Source organism: Strix uralensis, chromosome 14 (assembly GCF_047716275.1).
Source record: "Strix uralensis isolate ZFMK-TIS-50842 chromosome 14, bStrUra1, whole genome shotgun sequence".
Classification (NCBI taxonomy): Eukaryota; Metazoa; Chordata; class Aves; order Strigiformes; family Strigidae; genus Strix; species Strix uralensis.
In genome coordinates this window covers 4,931,539-4,946,160 of record NC_133985.1, presented here as the reverse complement: position 1 = coordinate 4,946,160, position 14,622 = coordinate 4,931,539, and the positions used below count along the sequence as shown (strand labels likewise).

Sequence of the window (14,622 nt, the reverse complement as noted above, 5' to 3'; positions counted from 1 at the left end):
AGGCCTTGCCACCAAGAGCAGAGGGAAGCTGGCAGCCAGCTCTGTTTGAGACCTGCAAAGCTCCTGCTGCTGTTTAAAAGAGCTGCTGCTCAGATCATCCCAAAGCCTTGAGTCCGAGGAGGCTCTGTCAGACCTAAGACCAACCACCACCCAGGAAAAACCCAGGGCACTTGGCTGAGCGCTGGGCATCCCACGGCTCAATACCTGCTTTCCAGAGATGCTCTGGAGAAGCTAGTTTCAAAGCTTCTAGAGAAGTTTCAAACAAGAAACCCAAGGATTCACAGTGAAAGAGTGGAAGGAAGGAGAAGGGGGTGGGGGGAGAGAAGGTGCACCAGAGCAAAGACTCCTCTGCAGCCCATGGTGAGGCAGCTGTGTCCTGCACCCAGGGAGGTCACCAGTGGAGCAGATGCCACCTGCAGCCCGGGGAGGAGCCCACGCTGGAGCAGGGGGATGCCCGAAGGAGGCTGTGACCCTGGGGGAAGCCCGTGCTGGAGCAGGCTCCTGGCAGGGCCTGTGGCCCCGTGGAGAGAGGAGCCCACGCTGGAGCAGGGGGCTGTGCCTGGAGAAGGCCAGGACTCAGGGCAGCCCGAGTCCCTCAATACGAGAGAGATCTCGAGGTGCTGGAGCGTGTGCAGAGGAGGGCAACGAAGCTGGTGAAGGGCCTGGAGAATAAATCCTGTGAGGAGAGATTGAAGGAGCTGGGACTGTTCAGTGTGAGGAGGAGAAGGCTGAGGGGAGACCTCATCACTCTCTACAGCTCCCTGAAAGGACGTTGTAGAGAGGTTGGTGCTGGTCTCTTCTCACAGGGAATTAGAGACAGAACAAGGGGGAACGGCTTTAAACTGCAACAGGGGAGGTTCAGACTGGACATGAGGAAAAAATTTTTCACAGAAAGAGTGGTCAGAGAGTGGAATAGGCTGCCCAGGGAGGGGGTGGAGTCACCATCCCTGGATGTGTTTAAGGGTCGTTTGGATGAGATGTTGGGGGATGTGGTGTAGGGGAGAACTTTGTAGAGTAGGGCTGAGGGTTGGACGCGATGATCCCAAGGGTCTTTTCCAACCTGAGTGATTCCGTGATTCTGTGCTGGGGCAGACTGTTGCTGGGAGGGCTGCACCCACGTCAGGGACCCACGCTGGAGCAGTTCGGGAAGAGCTGCAGCCTGTGGGAAGGACCCACATTGGAGAAAGTGTGGAGGACTGTCTCCTGTGAGAGGGACCCGGTGCTGGAGCAGGAGAGGAGTGTGAAGAGTCCTCCCCCTGAGGAGGAAGGAACAGCAGAAACAACAGTTGGTGGACTGACCACAACCCCCATCCCCTGCCCTCCTGTGCCACCAGTGGGAGCAAAGCTGAGCCTGGGAAGAAGGGAGGGGTGGAGGGAAGGTGTTTTTAAGATGTGGTTGTATTTCTCACTGTCCTACTCGGATTAATTAATAAATTAAGTGTTCATGGTGGTGGTGTTCAAATTAAATTGATGTTATTTTTTTTTTCCCCAAGTCATCTTTTGCCCGTGACCTTAATGGTTGAGTCAGCCATCCCTCCCTGTCCTTGTCTCCATCCCCAAGCCTTTGTTTTATTTTCTCCTCCCTACCCCTGAGGGGGAAGGATTGAGTGGCTGCCTGGTGCTCATTTTCCCTCTGAGCTTAAACTAGGACACTGGCTGTGCAGCCAGAGCCAGGAGCTGCCTGCAGTGGAGACAAATGGAGCCCTGCCCTGCTCCGCACGCCCCAGAGCACTGCTGCTTTGGGGTGCAGAAGCCTGGTGCCTTGGTTTACCTTTGGTCTCTTCTCTTCAAGGCAGAGGTTTGGCTGTGGAAGAGGCACATTTCTTCTTGGTAGGGGCTCTGCTGGAGGGACGTGCCAGCTCAGGAGCAGCCGTTACTACCGAGATGGCTCCACAGGCACCCCACAATACTCCAGCTGAAGGGGCAGGCATCAACTCTTTGCCCATTGCTTACCTGGCCACGAGGCTCATCCAGCAAAGCCAAAGCCCCTGGTCCCTGGCTTACCCACTCCTCCGACATGCAAGTGCCAGCCCATCTTGGTGGAAGACTTACAGAAAAGAAAGCAAGCTTTTCTTCTGAGCATGTTGTGTTCGGAAATTAAAAATAAAACCTTCAAAGGGCTCCTTCAAAGGCAAAAGAGGAGGAAAAGAAAATACAAAATTTTCAACTGTGGAAAAAAAGTAGTCAAGAGATACAAATGCATCTCACTTTATTTGCACTGGCCTGTGCCAAGGAAAAGATGAAATTGCAATTCTTTAAATCATTCAGACAAGGAAAGCTGTTTCTACTTTAGCCCAAGACCTGTCTCCAGATAAAAAAAGGGGCCACCCAGCCAGAGGCTGCTTCACGGCCCTGGCTAGCAGAGGCTGGGGCAGTTTCTGGCTCGTGGCAGCCCAGCTGCCCCGCCTGTGCTGCCGGATGTGAGGGGAGCTGTTCCTGCACTGACACATCTCCCATGTGCGTACCGGAGCAGAGAACGGCCACCTGCGTGGCGGATCCATAAACACGCAGCGGGAACATTTCACAGTTTGCTCTCCACCTCCGGAGGGGAAACATCCCCCCGGAGCGGGCGCTCACCCCCATCCATCTTCTCCTCCTGTTGGCACGTGCGGCTGCTGCTGCTCATGGAGCCTTTCCAGCAAGTACCAAGAATAAACCTCCAAAAATATACACCCCCTGCACGTCTCCAGAAGGGCAAGTTGCTGTTTCCAATCCTCCCGGAGGTTTTGCACTCATGTGAGCAGTGGCTCTGTGTTGCAGCTGAGCAGCTCTTGGGAGGGGAGAGCAGTGGCTGCGTCCTGCTGGCAGGGGCATGGGCAGGGCTGGCAGCACACCCGCCCCTCGGGCCCAGGGACCCAGCAGCTCTGAGCTGTGGCCGCTAGAGATGCACAGCCATGCCACCATGCCCAGCGGACTGTGGCAGAGCTTGGTCCCGTAATTTTGCTGTTGAAGGTGCAAGAGGGCGCTGGGGAGGAGGCAGTGCTGTGCCCGGGATGAAGGCACGGCGGAGGCACAGGCAGGGTGGATTTCAGGGGTGAAGTTGCTCAGAAAGACAGAGGGAAACCCTGACCCATGGCGACAAAAGGGACATCCCTGGGAAAAGAGGCAAGAAAGCTCCCACTCGTTGGGCAGATGGGAAAACAGGCCAGGACAAGATGGTACCTGGCACAACTAACAGCCCCGTGCAGCCAACAGGAAAGCAGCTCAAACCATAGGGACACCGACGCCTTTGCTGGCCCAGAGCACTACAAACCAGCTGGTCACAGGTCCTGAGTCCCCTGTAGCCTCCTGAGCCCTCAGAGCACGTCACGAGTGTGCGAGCACTCAGCACCAGCCTTCCTGTTGCCACCCCTTGGCCTGTTTAGGTCCTAGTTAGTAGCCAACAGCCACACACCACCTCAGTCATGAAGGGGCTGAAGATAAGACAAAGTTTTGTCCCCAGCAGTTTGTGAGCCTGGGTAGGAGGGGGACACATGCTGTCACCTCCTTCCCCCTCACCAGCACGCTGCTGGCCCTGAGCTACCCTTGCTCGGAGCCCCTCCGTGTGTTTCCACCTGATCCCCAGAGCAATTTCTAGAGCTTTCCTCATATGACTTGTGCAAGTGACAGACCTGAGATTCCTTCTAGGAGCTGTGCCATGATGAGCCCTGGCTTTTGGCAGACACCCACCAGGATCCCTCACTCCGCCGCTTGCTGTGGGCTTCAGCACCGCATCCCCCCACTGGCCCCCCGGCAGAGGGGCCAACCGCTCTGCTCAGCACCCACCCTCTGCCTCGTACCTGGTTCGCTGTTATCTTTTCATCGCTCACCTGTCATTTTCTTCTCTCTACGATCAAGAGCAGAGCATCCCGTGGCACACGGCCCCTGCAGGGCATGGCTGGGGTGGGTTTGGAGGTGCAGAGCCACAGCAGAGCAAGCGCATCGCTACGTGGTGCCCCGCAGCCCAACCCCTGTCCCCACAGCCCCTAGCTGCCTCCAGGGAGGCACAGGCTCGGGTGCGGGGCACCGGTGCTCAGTGCTCTTCCCCGACACCAGCAGCAAAGCTCAGGGCCAGCGTGGCAGTGGGGAAGGGACAGGTCTCCAACACCATCCCCTGCTGGGCCTGAGCGCGAGCACCCGCTGCCTGCAGCACAGCCCTGGCCACAGCGTGCAGCCAGCTCACAGCACTGAGCCTCCGCTGCTGCAAACAGGGCTGTGAAACCTGGAAAACCCTGGGACTGGCCTCCAACTCAGCAGTTGCCTGGCTCGGCTCAGCAGCAGGGAGGACCAGGAGCACATCACCCCCACACTCAGTGCCTGCTCTGCCTGCCTGGGAATCCAGGGACTGAGCATCTGAGCATCTCTGTCCACCCAGCTTCTCCCAAGCTCTGCCCAAGGGGCTGCCTTGACCCACACCAGCCCCTGGGCTCTGAAATCGGCAGCCCTTCAACCCAGAGAGTGGACTTAAACCAGCAAAACCATGAATGCATGAGCTCAAAAATAGGAAAAAGTGAGAAAACAACCACCAAAGCCCTGCCTGGAGTTTGCAGTTACAGACACATTTGAAGCACATCGCACCCGCACAGAGGAGGGCTCGAGGGAGGTTCACCACTGTGCACTGAAGGAAGTTTTCTCTACCCTGACCCAAACCATTTTGCTCTCACCAGGGCAGTTCCAGCCCCAGAGGCTCATTTTGTCATGCTCCCTGCACACGTGTCTGTACACTTCGCTGTAAAGCCTCAGGAAGCAAGGCCAACAAGTCATTTCATGTGCTTCCGTAATTCAGCCCAAGAGATGACAGACCCTTCAAAATGGTTATTCGTAGTTGGGCAAATGCTTCCAGAGTCACCTCGCTGCCAACAATCACTTGCTGCTGTTAGAAGTGACACTCGTACAGCTATCACTCAGTGCCGTGCATGCTACCCTGCTGCAGCATAAAAGCCACAGCAACGGCACTGAGGCAACATGGAGCAAAACATCTCAAGAAGGGAGAAAGGAGGCACCACACGGCTGCTGGGCTGAGCTCACCGTGGGTCCAGTCACCCAGCGTGGCTGAGAGAGCACCAGAGCTCCAGGCAGTGAACAGAACAGGGGGTGCAGGGCTTGGCAAACAGTTAACCTTGGAGGAAATCATTAGCTGTAACAATATTTGTAAGTATTTAGTCAGCAAAACTTTGTTATGAATTTCCTAACGCTATTCAAGACAAGGTTGTACCTCGTACCTTACCTGTTATAAGTGGGCAGCTTAAGGAGCCATTCATAGCCAGAAAGATCCATTCCAGAAACATGTGTTACTCATCCTCCAGCTTACACGAGGAATTGGAAAGGCTTTGGGACAGGCCTGTTACCTTCACACCAGATTAAAAGCCTGATTAAAAGCTCCCAGTTCCAGCCTAATGGTTTGATGTTTGCCCAGTGTGAGCTGCAGGACTGTGCTGGGCAGCCTCCGGAGCTGAGCCGGGCAAGAGCAAACACCTGAATCCCCCGTGCCCTGCAGCTGCTGCCCTCCCTGGCAGGCACTGCCCCACGGCAGGAGACGTGGCACCATCAGCCTCCACAGAAATACAAGCGGCTCATGCAGGACAGGAAAGCGAGGTGCTCCTCCGTATCCAAGAGCTCCCTGCACACGCTGGTCCCTGCCATTTATCCTGCCTTCCCATTGCCCTCTGCCCCCCTTCCCACAGCCCCAGCAGTCCTCTCACTCCCCACTGGGGTCTTCTCCATCACTCAGCTGCTCAGAAGAAAAAAAAAAAAAGCTTTTGGAAACAGCAAGAAGCAGAGGTAAATGAAGAGCATACATCTGGGAAGAAAAAAAACATGCTGCAGCAGAGGAGAGGTTCAGCAAAGTCAAGTGAAAACTTGGGCCCAAAGCACTCAGCTCTGCACCAAGGAGAAGGCTCAGGGCTGGACACTTTGTAGGATCAGGCCCAAGCACCTCCTGGTCTCCCTCTCACTGCCTCCTTCAATCACACTTTCTATTGATTAATTTGACTGAAGAGCATTTGTACCAATTAAGCTCATGAACACAGCTCCGACCTCGACAGCCAGCCCAGGCTGAGCTGAGCCCCATCTCAGAGGGGCCCTTCTCCCGGCAGCAGGTCTGCTGGGAAGCGGTTACCTCACAGTGCTGGCACGGTGGAAAAGCCAGGAGTGACTTCCCTCATGGACACACGACAGCAACCAGCCCTAGTGACAGACGGGCAGCCACCTCCTCAGAGTGACAGATGAGGCGGGAGAACCAGAGCCAGGGGAGCCACCAACACCAAACCTCGCCAAGAGTCACAGCTCGAGTACAACAGCCCAGTCTGCTTCAGCCTATCTTTGATCAGAGTTTTAAAAGAATCTCAAAAATAATTTGGAGTTCTCTGTTGAGCCCTTGTCCCCTCCAATCCTCTCGACAAGCGATACCCACAGCGGTGCTGAGGGAAGCAAACCCACTGCTGCCCACGAGATAAACTAACACACAGCACGAAATCGGGAGAGTGACACAGCTCCTGGCAAAACCACCGCTCCCACCTCACCACCCCCGGGCACCAAGGGACCTCACACGCCCCATCACCCCGTTGTGAAGCCCAGGCCCTTTCCCAGCACCCCGTTACCCAAAGTGATCAGCAGTTTGGAGCGAGAGCAGCGGGGGGTCCCCCTGCCCCCAGAGCAGCAGCACCCAGCGAAGCCCCGTGCTGCTGTACCTGGAAAGGCAACAAGCAGGGTAAAGGCTGGTGGCCAGCGCTGCCTCACACCCTGCAACCTCAGAAGGCTCCACAGCCCCCAGATCCACCCCCCCTCGCCCCCACGCTCTCAGGGTGTCACACAGCACCCAGGACTGTGTATCACTCCCAACCTTCGGTGGGAGGGAAGAGGCAAAAGGGGCCCCAGACCACACCAGGATGGGTGGGAGCACCCGGCAGAGGTGCCTCCACAACAGCACTATGAAGTTCTCTGGTGGGAATTAACAGATGACTGTTAAATAGGCTACAACTGCAAAGAAAAACCCAACAAAACAACCAAAACCAAAGGCCACCCAGGTAAGATGGAATTTTAAAGTTTGACCTCAAAGTTTATACTCCAGATTTGAGCAGATATATCGCAGAGCTTTCACGGTTTATTTGGATAACGATATTCAGCAGGACATTCACAACCCCTTTAAATAGCTCAGCGAGGCTTCACGTTTTACAGTGCACTTCTAGCAGAAAATACATGAGATTTTACTTGCTTTCCTCTCACTGAAGTGCAGCTACAACCTGAGCAGCAGCAGCATTGCTTTGAAAATTATCATCCAGGGTCAGCGTGGGCCAAGAAGAATAAAAAGTTATCCACATTAGAGAGACATTTTGAGGACTGAATTTGCCAATACTTAGCCAGAACTTTGCTCATATTCTTAGCACAGGGTCTATAGCAGCTTTGAAAACATTTCAGGTTAGTGCTTCCAACATACAGCTCACCAAAAATAACACTTTCAAGAGAAGATCGCTGGTGAGCCCCACCGCCAGCATACAAAGCCGGCTCAACCCCCGCAGAGATGGCTGAAGTGCAACGATTTAACAAGACCTTTTCACCCCCGCTGCCCTCACCCCTGGACCTTGACAAGCCAGCAAGATCCTGGCCCGTGCCCCCGTGCTAACGGCACGAGGCAGCAGCAGCGGATCTGCACGATCCATCACTGCTGGTCTGATCGCTGAGAAAGGAGCTGGAGCCACTCATCAACCACGGAGCAGCAGCAACTTCCCAAATTGTTTAAAAGCAAACTTAACTCACAAATAAAACTACTGCCAGAAGAGCAGGGAATAGAGGGCAAAGACAATCAATCAATAGTCACTGCACATTAGCTAAAGAAAACCCAAGAAAAGGTTTTTCTAGAGACAGAGGCAGCATGGAAGACCCTTTCTCTGCACAGGGCCCACGGCATGAACACAGATTGCTTTAGCAACCAAGCAAACGGGTAATATTTTTAAAATTTTATCTGCATTCTTGATAAAGTAAGAAAAAATTCTTCTTGTGACGTTTCTGCTGATGCGTGACACGGAAGCTCTGCAGCACAGGGGAGGGGTTCAGTGCCTCCGAGGCAGCTGAACCAGCCCAGCTGCGCTTTCGGCCGCGTCCTGCCCGAGCACGCAACGCGTGTGACAAACCACCTCGGCACCGCGCGCGGCCGGGCCGCCGCAGGCGCCTTTCGGACTCGGAGCGCTTCGGCCCAGCAGCCGCCGGCCTCACGCTGGGCTCTGCCGAGCGACGGGGCGAAGGCACCCAGCGGCTCAGCCCCTGCGCCCGGCACGGCCACCGCTCCCCAACACGCGCAGCCACACGCTGAGCCTGCATTCACTAATGCAGAATACCCACGCTGGGTTAGATGACGTTACTCATCCATTTATTTGACAAATTAAGTTCAAACTTTTTTTTTTATTAAGCACATTCCACAGTACAAAGCTTTAGATCATGAACGATATCTGTACAATTTAACAGTTTCAAGAAGCTGTTCATACACCAACTTTCCAAACAGATAATTGGCAAACATAATTACAAGTTAGAATTAGACTATCCCAGTGCTTTGAAACATTAATATAGCAGTAATGTACAGTTGCTCAATTATGGTTAGCAAACAAAGTCCAGAGCGCAGCCAGGATCACTACCATTAATCCCAGGAGTCAAGTTCCTTGGGTGCCAATCACAAAAGTCCACTGCTATGTTACACAAAGCACAAAGAAGTTTAGACTGCATGTTCAAATACCATTATCTCCCAAGGAAAAACATGAATTTAAATCTTACACATGCATTTAAAAAAAAAAAAAAAAAAAAAAAAAGGACTCCGTTCTTCGGAAACAAATACCTTTTTCTTCAGGGCTGCGACAGGTATTTCTTTTTAAACAGTTTAATATTAAAGCTATTAGATGAGAGGGTAAAGTAAGACACTTTCACAAACTACTGTCAAGCTTACCAAAAAGTGATCTTATGGACGCTTAGGAGCGTGGTTTTCTTCTTCTGTATTTCATCACATTCGGTCATCCCGATGAAATAAATATTGTTGTAGTAACACGTAAATGGGAGTTTAACTTAAACACTGATCCCAACACCTCTCTCAATGTGAAGGGTGAAGAGGAGAACACCTGAAGTCACACTTCTGCGACGGTTGGGTAACGCCTCGACGTACGCTGTCTCTGAATTCACTGACACAGAAACGATGGGTCTAACCACGGCCGTCCCGCCGGCAACGCGGGCGCCGTCCCTCGGCCATCCCCTAGCCTTTCTGATTGTAAAAGGAGAAAATGCAAACCCAAGAAAGTGCTGCCAGAGGACAAAAAATACATGACGTACAAACGATCAAAGGAATGACAATACACTTCTGTGCCAGCACACATCTTCCCCAGGAAAACAGGCAGATTTCACGCTCAGCTCGACTGAAGCATTAAAGAAAAGCCACCGACAGGCGTAGTCACACACGGCTAATGCAGATAAAATATTCACGTTTGCATTTATCCATGTCTTATTCTGACATAAGAAAGATGCAGTAGCGTTTGTTATGACGACATAAATTAGACAGGAGACTATGACAACATAAGAAACGACTGAGACTTCCTAATGAAAGCATGCTAATGAAGAGGGACCGTGACCAGGACATTGCAGCATGGTCACAGCTGACAGCTACGGAAAAGAAAACTAGCACGGTAATCAGCATGGTAACCAGAGCATTGACTTGAAGGGACCTCCACTCCACGGTGAGGAAGTGTTACAAATCAAACATAAATAAATTTAACTTTGGCCCATGGCATCTTCTCCATTGAGCAGCCAAACTAATGCTAAAGAAGGACATCAGCAGGCATTTGTGAGGACCTACTGGTGTTAAAAGAAAGACATCTGTAAATACTGCGGCACAAAAATATAAGATACAGAACATAAATTAAACATTTTTTAATTTTTAAAAAGTTTAGAAATTACATTTTAAAATATGTAGTTCCCATTAAAAAAATCCTAATGAATACTGAAAACCTCCTTTTGCAGAGAAAATGTCTAGGTAACTCATATTAACCCCTACAGTGCCAGTAGTTACAACATCCTGCTGCCAAGTGCTACCACATTTTGTATTAGTGTGTAGTGTCAGGAAATCCTGACTCCTAGCACCCGGAGGTTACACTGTTATGTACATTATATCTACATGCTTATACAGTATTTGAAATGAGGCAAGCACACATGGAAAGGTTTTACTATACCAAACATTAGGAAGCGTAGGACGGCTGTAGTACAGAGCACAGTTAAAAGGAAAAGACAGTGCTATACACTAGTTTAGATAACCTAGCCTGAATTACAGGTAATCTTTAATTTAAAAGAAATTATTGGTGCAGAAACAAGTAAACTGTAATCCAAAAATATTACTGAGCAATTCAGAAATATTTCTAAGAGTCCAACGTACACTCCTATCAAACAAAACGGGCTCTGAATCTGTCATGAGAGTAAAGTCTAAAGGACAATGGTGACTTTGAAAGCAAAGCTCTGTACATTCTGGGTATGTGTTTGGCACCCAAATTTCATTGGAGAATGTTTTTTCTTTAAAGTCAGACAAAAGTGCAAAGCAATATAAATTAGGCCAAGTCCTTTCTTGACTTCTGATTTATTTCTGAAAAACAAGCCATCAGAGTTCAGTTTCTACGGACAATTTACATGTGAAGCTTTGGATTTCTCATTGCAGGGAAGGATAGGCTTCTGAAATTCATCTACTCGAAGTCAGTGAATTTGTAGTAAATTCAAAGACGACCACTGAGAGCAGGAAAGATTAAGAAATTTAGATATAGAATTGTGCTGCTTTGCATCTACACAGCATCTAGAACCAATTCTGACTTTAGTTGTCAATCAACATCTTCAGGCATGTAGTAGCCAAAAATCCAGTAGTTCAAGACTGTGAAACCCTGAAAAAGACAAAAGACAAGCTGATCTGACAGAAGATACAAATAAAAAAAAGCAACATCTGGAGGAGGTTAGGCCCACACCATCTTTTGCACTCCAGGCTGAAACTAGGAGGACAAAATACCCGTGAGGAGTGCACGCTTCTGTGACACACTAACGGGGTGCTCGCCGTTAAATACTTCCCTTTGTGCTAGAATTCCTTCCTTCAAGGAGAGCTGCACCTCCACAGGACATTGCCTTCATTGTATAACATGCTCTGAATTCAGTTGAAGAGCAAGATTCTCAATGGCACTGCTCCTCGGGGGCTCACCTATAGCTTGGCAGTTTTCTTAGGTGTAGTAAGAACCAAAAACCCTCTTGGGGACTAACAGGTGAACCACAAGCTAGACTCACTAAATGCTGAACACTATTTACTGAAACACTGACCTACATACAACAGCAAGAAAACTTTCCTTTCTTCTCCACACCGCAGAGGAGCAAGTTTTGCACAGGATGCAAGTTCAGTTTCTTTAATACATGAATTTTTAAGAAAACAGACAAAAACACTCACGTAGTTTTATATTTCAGTTACCTTTTCCAGCCACATGACTCCATTATTACCTTGGAGGCAGCACAAGTTCTTAAGTGTAGTTAAATCTGAACTTTCATTTTACCTGCCACTTCCCAAAACCATTTTTATGGACTACAGAGAACTACCCTCTCCTGATACGGAATTTCCATGGAAGGTTAAAACATCTTTAGGCACTTCCCCCTGACTTCCCTTCCCCCAGCCCAAGGCCTAGTGCTTAATATAAAAATATTAGACTATCATATGGTAACAATTTTTATCATGTTACAATAAACAACAGGAATTCAACAGAAAGCAATAAAACTCTCGCAGCCAACTGCCAGGACTGTCAAAAATGATCCGCTTTGAAGAGGCATAACATTGCAAGCCTTGTAAAAAAGTGTACAGGGCTGCTTCAAAATTCAGAAAACTATAGTGTTTGAAAGCATATAAAACTGTTTCATTAAATGTCATACTGAAATATTAGCTGTTTGACCATAATTTTATGTAGATTTATGTTTTTTGGATTCTGAAATCAAACAAACCTGTCAAAAAGTGACATCACAGCATCTCTCCTATATAGGAAATAATTATTAAGGGACTGTCATTACCAACACCAACAACTCCCAGGATATGGAGGTCTGCGTGGTTTCAGTTGTGCGTCATGGGACAAGTCAGACATAAGCCGTGCAAAACTGTCAAGTGTGCAGAATTTGAACGGAAGAACACGCTGCCAAAGGCATTTCATATTTCACTGACAAATCTCAATGACAGTGGGTCTTGTGGGCCACATGTGGCAAGAGAGGGAAGTGAGACACCAGCATATTGCTGGTCAAGCAAATTGATATAAATTTTATTCAAGTCCTAATTTCTTTTGTGCTTAAGACATGCTATGTGTAGCTTTTCCATGAATCAAAATGAGTAAAAGAAGCTTGCCAAATTTTTTTTAAAAAAAACAAACCAAAACAAAAAGAATTTGGCAGTCTCAAATTATCTTGTAAGTTAACAGAAGAAAGGACTGGTGTATTAACTGGAAGATAGATGGAGATTGTTGCTAAAACTATTGTCATCTTCTCACGCAGCCTATTCTATTTGCCTGGAAGGGCAAGGAAAATAAATAGAATTACTCAGAAAGGAGAGAAAAAAGTTTTCCATAGAGAGGGAAAACCATTCAACCTCAACAAGCCTTGGAGTTTCCACAGCAGAAGGTCACTCAGGGATGGACCCAGGTGGCACAGAAGCCAACAGCAGTATCTGTCTTAAAAGGAGCAGGACAAAGTCCCTAGGGACACTACCACCAGCGACAGCATCAAGCTTTCCACAGCAAGGAAGTAAGTGTATCATCCTGGAACAAACAAAATAATTTTGAAGTGGAAGTCACTGGTAAGCAGTGCTAGAGGACCTGGCTCTCTGGGTAGTTTCAGGATCTATCTTGCAGAAAGTTGTATCTTTGAGTCACTTCCCTACCCTGTACAAACATTAAGTTTAGCGGTTTAGCCTTTTCAGATTTCTGTTGTCCTACTGCAGGCAGGATAAGGAAGCCCATGAGTTCTACAAAACTACCCCTGCAGCAGTGTTCTTAAAATGTGGTTTTAAGAGGAAGTTTCATTAACTGCTGATTCTCCACACTAGCTCATCATCATAGCATAAGACTTCTTCCTTAATCATGGGCCTAATTATATTAACTAATTACAGGTTCAGAAAGACAGGCAACTCAGTCTAGCAATGGCCAGCTCAGTGAAACGTAACAAGCCAACAGATCCAAGTGTCATATCCAGAGAGGATATTATCTTGGCTTTTTTGAAAATGAGGAGGAGTTCAGTTAGTAGGAAAGGCAGCCAATGCCTTCCTGAGGAATGCTTACAGGTGAAAGAAAACTAATTTTTAAGAACCAGCATCTCAAAGAAGCAAAGTGTGTCTTGTCTTCACAAGGGATGGTAATTCCTAGCCAGAAGCAGAGATCCTACAGAAAGAGTGGAAAAACCTGAGGAACTCATTGCCACAGCAGGGATAAGCATCTACAGATCGATAATGAAAATCCACGCTTACACGAAGACAGGGAAAGCTTTTCCCACAGTGTTTAAGCAAACTATCAATTATCTACTTCAAATAAAATAAATCCTTCCTGTTGGGGCAATGTTACTCCTAACTCCTCTTGCTGCGGTGTCTCCACTTCCTTGGAAGCATCCAGTCTCAGCACTGGCAGACAGGGGACTGGAGAAAGGGGCGACTGCTCTGCTTTAGTAAGGCAATCTCTGTGTTTCCGAGTCCCAGCATTCACAGCTATTTATAGTTTGAAGTGCAATTGTTGGCAGCAATATAGATGACATAAGGAAAAGAATCCACTGTCCTAACAAACAGATCTACAGCAGAGCTTTTACCCACCGTGCTTCGAGAACTAAATGAAGCTGACTTGCAGAAAAATGGAAACAAAATAGGCAAAGTTCATGTGGCCCGTTTCTGACAGCTCTGAGTTGTCACATTGCCTAACACGACGTAATTTTTAGTTCTGAAAGCTTTCCCTACTATTTGTGGTTATCACAGAACTGCTCGTTTCTGATGAGCATTTGTCCAAGGATCACACACATGTTCAGTTTATTAGAGATGCATTACAATGCTCATTGCAAAGCTTCATACAGTGAGCAGATGCATCAAGAACTCTAAAAGGCTCTGATTTCACAGGGGATCTGGAACACCTGCGCAATACACCAAGTCTCCTCAATTTCCAAGAATGTTGTGAATACATAGTAACTTTCCATAAAAAGCCTGCAGTACCCAATTATAAACAGGAGGGATTATAGAAGGGGGTAAGATAACATGACAAGTTTTATAAGCTGAAGCATGACCATACAAAGACTAGATAGTGAAAGAAGTGGCATAAATAGGTTTTATTTTCTTAAGGAAAACATCAGCTTGTTGTTTTAACTAAGCCAACCTGCAGGCAGAGGGATAATTTCAGGTATTTATAATAGATCTGATAAAAAGAGGGAGACTTACCTTCTGAGGGTAATAAAGTGCAGACTGTTATCTGGAGATGTAAGTGTATGTTCTAGATGGAGAGCGGGTCTCATTCTGGGCACTGGGTGGCACATTTAAGAAATCCCAAATCAGTATTGTATCGTCATGGGAACTACTAATGATCTGAAATTCGTCAAACTGGAGTCTAAAGACACGTCCTGAATGTTCCTGTGACCAACATGAAA

General features: G+C 48.5%; 1 protein-coding gene across 7 annotated transcripts in view; it reads right to left on the bottom strand.

Annotated features, from left to right (window-relative positions):
- Positions 1 to 8,356: 8,356 nt before the first annotated feature.
- Positions 8,357 to 14,622, bottom strand: part of FBXW11 (F-box and WD repeat domain containing 11) — a 75,312-nt gene continuing 69,046 nt past the window's right edge. For all 7 annotated transcript variants that reach the window (XM_074883277.1, XM_074883271.1, XM_074883273.1 and 4 more), the window contains 2 exons: positions 14,417 to 14,605; positions 8,357 to 10,874 (listed from right to left, as the gene is read on the bottom strand). In XM_074883277.1, coding sequence (XP_074739378.1) covers positions 14,444 to 14,605 — 162 coding nt within the window. In that variant the 3' untranslated portion in view covers positions 8,357 to 10,874; positions 14,417 to 14,443. The remainder of the gene's footprint in view (positions 10,875 to 14,416; positions 14,606 to 14,622) is intronic.